This window comes from Danio rerio, chromosome 21 (genome assembly GCF_049306965.1).
Source record: "Danio rerio strain Tuebingen ecotype United States chromosome 21, GRCz12tu, whole genome shotgun sequence".
Lineage (NCBI taxonomy): Eukaryota > Metazoa > Chordata > Actinopteri > Cypriniformes > Danionidae > Danio > Danio rerio.
In genome coordinates, this window is record NC_133196.1 from 29,722,604 (window position 1) to 29,732,344 (window position 9,741).

General features: G+C 35.9%; 1 protein-coding gene across 3 annotated transcripts in view; it reads left to right on the forward strand.

Moving 5' to 3' along the window:
- The window catches only part of esrra (estrogen-related receptor alpha), a 31,287-nt gene extending 26,855 nt beyond the window's left edge, over window positions 1-4,432 (forward strand). For 2 of the 3 annotated variants that reach the window (XM_009295473.5, XM_005161344.6), the window contains one exon: window positions 1,316-4,432. In XM_009295473.5, the coding sequence (XP_009293748.1) occupies window positions 1,316-1,569 (254 nt within the window). In that variant the 3' untranslated portion in view covers window positions 1,570-4,432. The remainder of the gene's footprint in view (window positions 1-1,315) is intronic. The other variant, NM_212955.1, reaches the window with a different exon arrangement.
- Window positions 4,433-9,741: the final 5,309 nt, after the last annotated feature.

Here is a 9,741-nt window from a genome sequence, read left to right on the forward strand (position 1 = left end):
ATTGTTTTGCTCCATTTTATTCCTTTTGAGCTCTCTGACTGGTAGTCACTTAAGTCGAATCCAGTCGCCAGACTGTAATTGTTAACTGAGGCTAACATGTGAGGATAATAGAAATTTAGAGAGGTTTGGCTTCAAAGACTGGGCATTAAAAAGTAGATGGCAGGAAAGCTAATGTGAAGTAAAACTATTGAGCTATCAAAAATGGGAGAGAGAGCAATTTGCTGTCATGCAAACAGTAAAGGCTGAAAGTAGAGGCTGCCTTGCGGGTAGTCATGCATTTATACTTCTGCACGCTGTTTGTGTTGCTCTGCAATTACACTTCTGAAACGCTAGCTGGCAGTAGGTTCTTATGTTCCTCTGTGTTGAGTTTCTTCGCGGGTGTTTTGTTTTTTCTGAACACTACCTTAATGTACAAGTAGATAAAACTCACTTAATCAGAGGTGGGAACCGGTGGACGAGCAACAACTTTAATCATAAGGTGAACATGACAAGTTTCCATCTAGAGCACAGGTGTCAAACTCCGTTCCAAAAGGGCCGCAGCTCTGCACAGTTTAGTTCCAACCCTCATTAAACACACCTGATCAAACTAATTTAGTCCTTCAGGCTTGTTTGAAACCTATAGGTAAGCATGTTGGAGCAGGGTTGGAACTAAACTGTGCAGGGCTTCAGCCCTCCAGAAATTGAGTTTGACACCCCTGATCTAGAGCTACTTCACAGAATTCGACACTCACTCCAATGGGTTCGCGCGGCTCTTAGTCTCACCCACATTGGTCACAGCAGCCAAGCTGACATATCACGGAGCTTGCACTATGCAATGTTGCGACATGTAGTTACAATTTTTTGAGATGTGTGTGTGTGTGTCCGTATCAGCCACGGTGAGGGTTATGTGACCACCTGGAGGCTGCGCTAGAGCATATGTGTGCGCTTCACGCAGAAGTCTAAATCAGCCTTAAGAGGTCAATTATCCATTGTTGTTCTCATGGTGGCTACTAAAGTCATGCAAAATGATCATGTTAAAAACACTGTAATATTATATTGTTATTTTAATGTATTTTTTAAATGTTACCTTATTAATATATAAGAAGAACAACGACCTGTATTTTGTTTATTAGATCATGGAAATTCAGCTTTTTAGTCCAACATTTGGCTGGGAATAACTCCAGGAATGATCATTTTGTTCTCCAAACACATGGATTGAAAATGTGTCTAAAATAATTTGTGCAATTGAATCATGTTAATTCTTTACTAGAACCACTGCATTCATTTACTGTGATATGAGAGTCTTAACACTCACCCTGCTCTTCCCCTCTCTCAGATTCGGTGTACATTGAGGACATGGAGGCAGTGCAGAAGTTACGAGACCTGCTGCATCAGGCTCTTTTGGAGCTTGAGGTTCAGCGGCGTCCAGATGATCCTCAGCGCGCTGGACGTCTCCTCCTCACCCTGCCTCTCCTCAGGCAGACAGCCGGTCGAGCCCTCACCACCTTTTACAGCATCAAAACCCGTGGCGGCGTGCCAATGCACAAACTCTTCCTGGAGATGCTGGAGGCCATGATGGACTCACCCTAGACCACACACAGACAACACATGGATGAAGGATGAAGAAAACGGGCTCTACGTTTGCCCAAAGTCAATTTTATGTGTGCGCAAGGGCTCCAAAAGCCAAAAGAAAACTATTTTGGGGGTTGAATATGAAGACAACGCTTTGTGTAGGTGTTCGCCAGATCTGGGCTTTCACATCCTATTCTTCTCCATTCAATTTCCAATGAGTATCCCGTCAGCGTAGGCTTGGGTCAGTTTTAATATTTATATCAGTGTTAGAGAGGAACATGTAATTCATTGTCACTTCACGGCCATCCAGATAAGTGTTTTAGGAGCTAACCATTACTGTAAACTCAGAGAAATTCACGTGCCAAGGGCGCCTACTGAGACTGCAGCAATATAAACTCTTCTCTGAATTGCACAATTCAGCGATGTTTCCTCCTTTACTGATAGTAGGCCATTGAAGCAAGCTCTCGATCACTACAGTTAGCTTTCTATTTCTCCTTAAATCGGTGCATTAAAAGCACAGATTTAAGTTAATAATGTCTGTGTTAGTTGATAATGTCTTTTCTAATGCACTCGCCATACTACAAGTGCTATCTAACCTTGTCCCGCTAGCTTTTTGTGGAATATGCAAAGACTTACTGGAGGAAATACAGCTAAACAATCTTCAGTTTACTGGTCTACACTGGTACTGCAAATGCATCATATTAACAGAAAGCAATATGAAAGATTTCATAGCTCGTTTGATGTCAGCCTTTTTTCAAAAAAAGAGCGGCTGCGATGCCACGTTCTGCTTCAAAATGAATTTAGTATTGGTGTAGTCGCATAAAGAAAAATAACTTTTATGATTGTTGACCATTTTCAGGCCGTCCTTTGTATAATAGCAAGTTGTTTTATCATTTTTGGGATGCAGATTGAGTGAATGGGAGATTTTGGGTACTATAAATGCTGAACTGAACCAACAGTGCGTCTAAATCAGGGTAAACGGGGATTTTTTTTCCTCCTGTAGGCCACTACTGTAGTTTGATATTATTATTTTTTTTGCTGTGATATTTTTTGGACACTGTTGGATTCTTCAGAAGACACTGGCCTGCTTGTGAAAGACTTTTCAGAGGAAAGATCATTTTCCACACTGTAATCTTCATTCATTCATCGACGCAGCCGGACAGCCGATTCGTTCTGTGATATTCAAACTGAAAGCCTCTGTGGCGCAGAGCAACATTAGATGCAAATTGGAAAGCCTCATGAGAAGAGCTTAATCAGACTCTTGGTTTAAGATGTGTTTGCGTGGTCTCCTCATAGTTGTTTGTTTGCAGACTCTTGTCTGGTATTATATGCAATCATACTCCGTTAAAGAGTGCAACTCTGCTACCTTTTATTTATTCTAAAGGTGTGAAAACGGGAGGAAGAAAAGCCAGTTGCCATTTTTTGGCATCTTTACCAATTTAAATACTATAAAAAAGATAACCACTGTTGTCCAGAGTCAGACCTCGGAGGTGAAGCCACATCTTCAGGGTGATTTTTCACTGTTCGCAGCAATGATTGTATGCGCGCTCGCAAAATGGTTCCTATGCCATAGACGAAGGTAGAAAGAATCTTCCAAGATTGATATTTATAATATTTTCAGCTCAATATTAGTATCTGCTGATTTCTAGTCCAAAATACTGAGGGGACGCATCGTGAGAATCATGTGAGTTTCTGTTGCTCATTCTGTGCTTGACTTTAGTGTTTGGTTTTTCATATAGACTATGAAGCTTGGCCTCAGGTTTGGTAATGAAATAAAGCAATTCATTTGGGAGAATGTTATGAAACGTCTGTTTTGTATTGAATTGTTTTTTAGATTTCTCTTTTTGTGATTAAAGTACTAACTTTTAAGACATATGAAAGCCAGTTGACGTTATATTCCTGTGTCATTTTTTCTGTGACATTTTCATTCAAAATGGTATTTGTAGATTTTAGACACTAACATGCGTGTCGATCTCTGCAAAACAAAATCTTTTTTTTTTTTTTTTTTGAAAATACAGCTAATTTGGCTGTTAAGGGAATTTTCTGGGATATTTCTGTTTAATTTTGGATCCGATCTATAAACGTTAAGCTAAAATATGATTTTGTGACATTGGAGTGTTTTTTTTTTTTTTTTTTATACACAGAAGTTAATGTCTCTCCCAAGTGGTTATTGGGATGTCATGGGTTGTGTACATAACCATGAATGAGTGGGTCCATTCAAAGACAGCTGTAAAATATGTCAATGTTTGTGTCAATAATAACTCTAATATAACGATGATATTACAGTAGTGTTTTCAGAATTGTAAGCATTATATATATATATAAAGCCATTTTGTCTGTCAGACTTAGTACATAACATGGTTGAGAGATAAATTAAATTCATGGCTAGGTGTTTTTGTGTGTCTGTGTATATTTATGTAAATGAGCAATACCAGAATTTACCAAAATGTTTGTTTTCACATTTTTTCTGTATATTGATATACTGTAAAGCAAACCTCAAAAGTAACACTAGTGATGATAACAGTCGATAGTAATAATAAGAACTACAGTTATGAACAAATCAATATTTGTATTCCAAAATGTTGTATTTAAAAGATTAAAATCTATTTTTTACTCAATTTGCGGATGTTTATTATTATTAATATTATTGTTCTGGTATTTGTGTGAGTTGAAGTCAAATGATTGTAAATGTCTGTGCTTCTTTTTTTTTTCCTTTTTGTAAAGCTCAGTGGTTCTGCAGTAGTAATACTATTTCAACACTTTGTTCATATTGAATCACTGTGAAGAGAAAGCAAACACTAAAACACCACAGGATAAGATAGAAGTATTTTCAAATATTGTCAGTGTCTATGTGTTTTGTAATAAATTAACACTCGTCATACTCACTTGTCGTTGGATTTCTATGTCGTTTTGTTCTTATCCTGTCTGTTTTTCTCCTCATGTGGCTGCAAAGTGGAGTATTTAGTTATTTTGCAATGAATGAACGTCAGTCTCTGGTCCATTCCACTGTTTACATCTTGAAAGCAAAACTAGGAAAAGACATGTCGACGACAATTACACACAGTTTACGACTTCAATCCCCTCCCCTCGTGCGTTTTCACAAATTAAACCTTTGAGTAGTGGAAGTAGAGTTAACTTGAGCAGTTAATCTCAACATTTTTTTCTCTGAGGTAGAAACATTCAGTCAAAAACACCGTGTCACTTTGATATGTGTGTTTAATAGTGCCATCATGTGGTTAATTTCACATGAACGCGCCTGCCCCGAACAGTGGACAAACAGCGCCATCGTCAGGGCTTTTATTGTATAAAGCTGTAACGCTAGGTTTAGTTTTAGCTTGAGAGCGGAGTCATCATCAAGAAACCAGTTGTACCAGTTACAGAAGATTTGTTTCATGACTTCTTATGCCAGTCTTTATGCCCATAATAGCAAAATAATTATGAACAACCGTTTATAATAATTTCCTGCATGAATAATTTTAATGCAATAATGTTAATGAATAATGCATCTTGTGGTAAGTGTGTGAAACAAGCAGTACACTCATTTCTGTTCTATAATTGATAGCCTACAATTTATCATAAGTTATATAATGTGGAGTTTTCTCCCACACTGTGGCAGGTGCCCAACTGTCTGAGTTTCCTGGCTTTTTGTATTTATTTATTTTTTGCCTTTACAGTTGCAAAATTATTTCTAAAAACTAGACTGGCTTGAATATTTCGAGCCCAGACATTGAAAATAGGTTTTCAAACTGTAAAAGCATGTTTTAGCATGTTACTATAAAATGTTTGCTATAATCTTTTAGATGTGTGTAAAATTTGTTTTAGAAAGCTTTTCACATATGATCCTGTTTGAGATCTCAATTTGTTTTGGGCATTTTTTTATTTTTTATTTATTTATTTATTTATTTTGGAACAAAATAATGCCTCAGGAATACAGTAGGTTGTTTCTTTTGTAGGTCAACCAAAAAAAAACTCCCCTTAGTGTTGTAAAAAAATGATTGATGGACAATTGGGTCAATATCACTATAAGTGCCTTTAATGTTTTAAAGGAGATTGAAACCGTCCAATATGAACATAATGCGAAATAATGAATTTCTGATGTTTTAATACAATTGGTTGAACCTTTTCACACATAAAGACAGAATTATGTGTTTTGAAATGTGTTTTTGTCCATTTTTGCCATATTTTTCATTGATGTGATTTTGCCATGTCCCACACACTAATCAACCAGCTTCAGTGAGTCTAAAAAGTAGCTAAATTGAATCAAATTAAAATGATTTTTAAATATTCTTCTTGTCTTTACAAGTTATTTGATAAAGTCATTTTAATATTTTTTATTTTGTTTTCATAATATTATTAATCAACTATGTCATGATGTGGTAAATGTCCCCTTAAGAAACCCTCTGATGTACTCATTGACACCCCCTGCCCATTTTGCTTTTCAGAGGAGGTTAAAACATCTGATGTGCCACACAGTACGTATCTACACTTGTGTTTCCTATTTTTCCTCATATTGTGTTTGAAACTGAATGTTGTCGAGCTTAACATGTCCACTCTGTCATAGTAAAATAATAATTAATATTTTTTTTAAATAAAAAATTTTAAACAAATAGCTTAAACTGTGTACAAAGAGATTCAACAAGGAAACACGCTTGCCAGCTGCAGGTACAACTTGTCTTGAATAAATGCTATGTTTAGCCAAAAATGTCCTCCTTGTCATTGTCCACCCTGGACATATGTATTGTTATTGACACTTTATTTATTTATTTATTTAATATTTTATTGTTAATTAGTTTTTATGTTGAAACACTTACTTATAAACACACATACTACCAGTAGATGCAATACATGAGTGGACTATACAAACCATTTGACAATATCTGTCTCAGTCTAAATAAGGGATATCCTTTCAAAGTCCATATAATAGAGCTCATTGACTGTAGGAAATAAAAATACAGCCCTAAGTATTTCTACAATGACATCTGTAATCTAATTATTTACCTTGTTCTGAAAAAAACAACAGTATTATTAAGTTGTTTTAACTCGATTCGCTTCCAACATTCCCTTCACTCCTCCAATACAATGTAAAGATTTAAATTCATTAGCAAATTTAGTTTAATTTGAAGGACAATAACTGTCTATTTTCCCATTGATTTGCATATTGATAAAACCTAACTGATAACAGAAGAGGTGGCATGGTGGCTCAGTGGTTTGCAGTAATTGCTGAAAACTTGAAATTGAAGAAGTTGAATTCTTAAAAACTTTTACTCCCCTTTAAATTACCCTTTAATATTTCTTGTTGTACCTGTTGCTTTTTAAATGTTTCTGCTTATTTAGTTCACTAAATAAAGTATTTGTCCACTCTGTCATTCCAATGTCCACCCTGTCATCTTGTTTTTTTTTTTGTTTTTTTTTTTTATGAAAATAAACAATTCATTTATAACCTCAGCAAAATATCTTTTGTGATTCATTTAATTGACCATTAAGGGCCAGTTAATATTGTTTGAAAGTTTGACAAAATATTAGATTTATAATAATAATAATAGATTAGATTTTGGGTTTTGTTTTGAAAAGAATGTGCAATGAGTGCATATTTTATTGAAAAAAATAAATGCTTTGTTCAATATTTCATTGTTATAAACAGACTATTTCCATAATCAAAAAAGTTGGGTTGGTAAATGGACACATTACCTTGACCTTATGGAAGGGTTGACACAATTTGAGGTTTGTTTACTGTTTTTCTGCTTGCAGATTATTTGTAAAAGGTGCCATAGCTTGACCAACAATCATTTATTATAGCCTAAGATCTAATTAATATAACTATATGGTTAAATATAAAATCTCAACTTTTTACTGAAAGTTTTTATGTCTCAAAAGCACTTTATAGTGATAATGACTGATAGTGAATTTTGTTGCTTTGAAATGTTTGATCTATAACTAGTTTAAACCAGGTCAAATCTCTGCCTCAATATTTTGCGTCAACTTGTTGAATCATGTTTTTCCCCAATTGCATATTTCATAACATTGTTTCAATTGCATCACCCTCTTTCCAGGAAAAAAAAATCTTCTATTTGAAGTCTCCTTTTCATTGTCTTATATTGGTTTGCTGGTTTTCAGCCCTTTGACACTCACAGCCAATTAGCTTTAGTCTTGATGACATCCTGGAACCTTTGAGTTCCATTTAGAATTCTGGCCTCAACAATGAATTTGCTATGAAGAAGCAAAGCTGCAGTACAGTGAAAGATCAACCTCAAAAGCAGATTTCTGCAGCATATCATGGCCTTCAGGAAGAAGAAGAAGACAGATGTTGCAGAAGTCAACAACAAGTAACAACATAACACAAGATTAAACACAAACTATGAGTTAGGAGTTTAAATAAGGGGCGTTTAAACAAAGACCTCTTTTTTGGAGGTTATAGTACAGTTTCTGTATCTTCATTCCTCCTAAAACCATTTACTATTAAACCATCAAAATTTATCTTGGAAATTAGAAATAAAAATATTAATCAATAAAATAAATGAAAATTGATCAAATACCTACGCAATCTTATTTATACCTAATGATCTCGATTTGGATATGTTAATACTTTTTAGTGTTATCATTTCTGAGCCACAAACAATAATGGTAAAATTAATATAACCATTTTAAAGCAACTGAGGGTTGTAGGAATTATGTTGTTATGACAAAAGTCGGCAAAAACAACCACATAAATGTGTTACTGAATAGTTTATATATATATATATATATATATATATATATATATATATATATATATATATATATATATATATATATATATATATATTTACTCTACATTGTGGCGAGAAGAGGGATAAACACAAAGCAAATCTGACAAAGGTTAAATCAAAAGCCCTGGTTTATTTACAACAGTACCAGTGAAAGTAAATGGGCAGTTGTGCTGGTGTTTGGCCCCCTGCCTCAGTGTAACGTGTCATAATTCAGGATCCACAGGATGTGTTTATGACCATGGGTAAACTATGGCAACAGGCCCACCAGGTCTAGACCAATAAGGTTGAAGGATACCTCAATACTGGGTAAAGGAATCAGTAAACTGGGGGAAAGCCATTGTGGAGAGATCATCTGGCAGGTAGGACACCCCTGGCAGTTCGTCCAGTAAAAATGTTTGTAGATCCATTGCACCATATTGTCAGGCCCCAGATGGCCTGCCATCAGAGTGGGATTGGGCCAGCTCTTGTATGGTGGGGACTTTACTTTTCAGAACCACCAGTAACATCTTTCTCTCCACCCACCGCTGGGCAAGGCAGTACAGCAGACCATTGGTAATAGTGAAATAGAAGAGAGGGTGAGGTGCTGGGAGCCTGTAGCTGTTAAGGCTCAGATTGAGGAAGACAAGGAGATCGGTTACCATTCTGACCTCAACGGAACAAGTGGCTGGTCTGGCTGTAATGGTAACCCGTTGTGCAATAGGAATATGTAATGTGCAATAGGAATGCTGGCTTTACTTACTTCGTTGAGCTGGGTGGTTATTGGTTAAACCAGGGTGATGAAACTCCCGGTGTCAAGCACAGCGATGATTGGCTTTCCATCCAGAAACACTTTTTTGACGAGGGTCCAAAAGGTATTGTGCGGTGTTTTAGTATACCCAAATTATTATTATCTGAAATATTTCAGCAATCCAAAAATGTTTTAGTATGGTTTGTATTTTTACTCAAGTGAGACAAGTGTGGTGCTAATCAACAAAAGAAGGTACCAATAAAAGGTCTGTACACCATACCAATCAAGCAATATAACGGTTTATTGTTGGTACATACAGCTGTTATCAATAATAATAATAATAATAACCATCATATTCATAAACCATATTCAATAATGAATAATAAAAATGCATAAAATGCCTATCACAATATACAAAACAAGTGGATAGAAAACAGATGACGAATGAATATTACAATGTCAAGCAAGAAGAATTATTTACAACCTCAGAGATGTGCCATCATCTTCCTCTCCAAAGACTGGAGAGCCGGTTGCAGTCACTTGGAAGACAAACACATAAGTCTGATGTCACGTTCACCAGCGATCTAAACACCATAGACTGCTGGAAAACACTAATAAGCGCTAACGGACTACAAATCTGCCATTTCATAGACCAGGGGTTCCCAAACTTTTCAGCCCGCGACCCCCAAAATAACAATGCCAGTGACTCGCGACCCC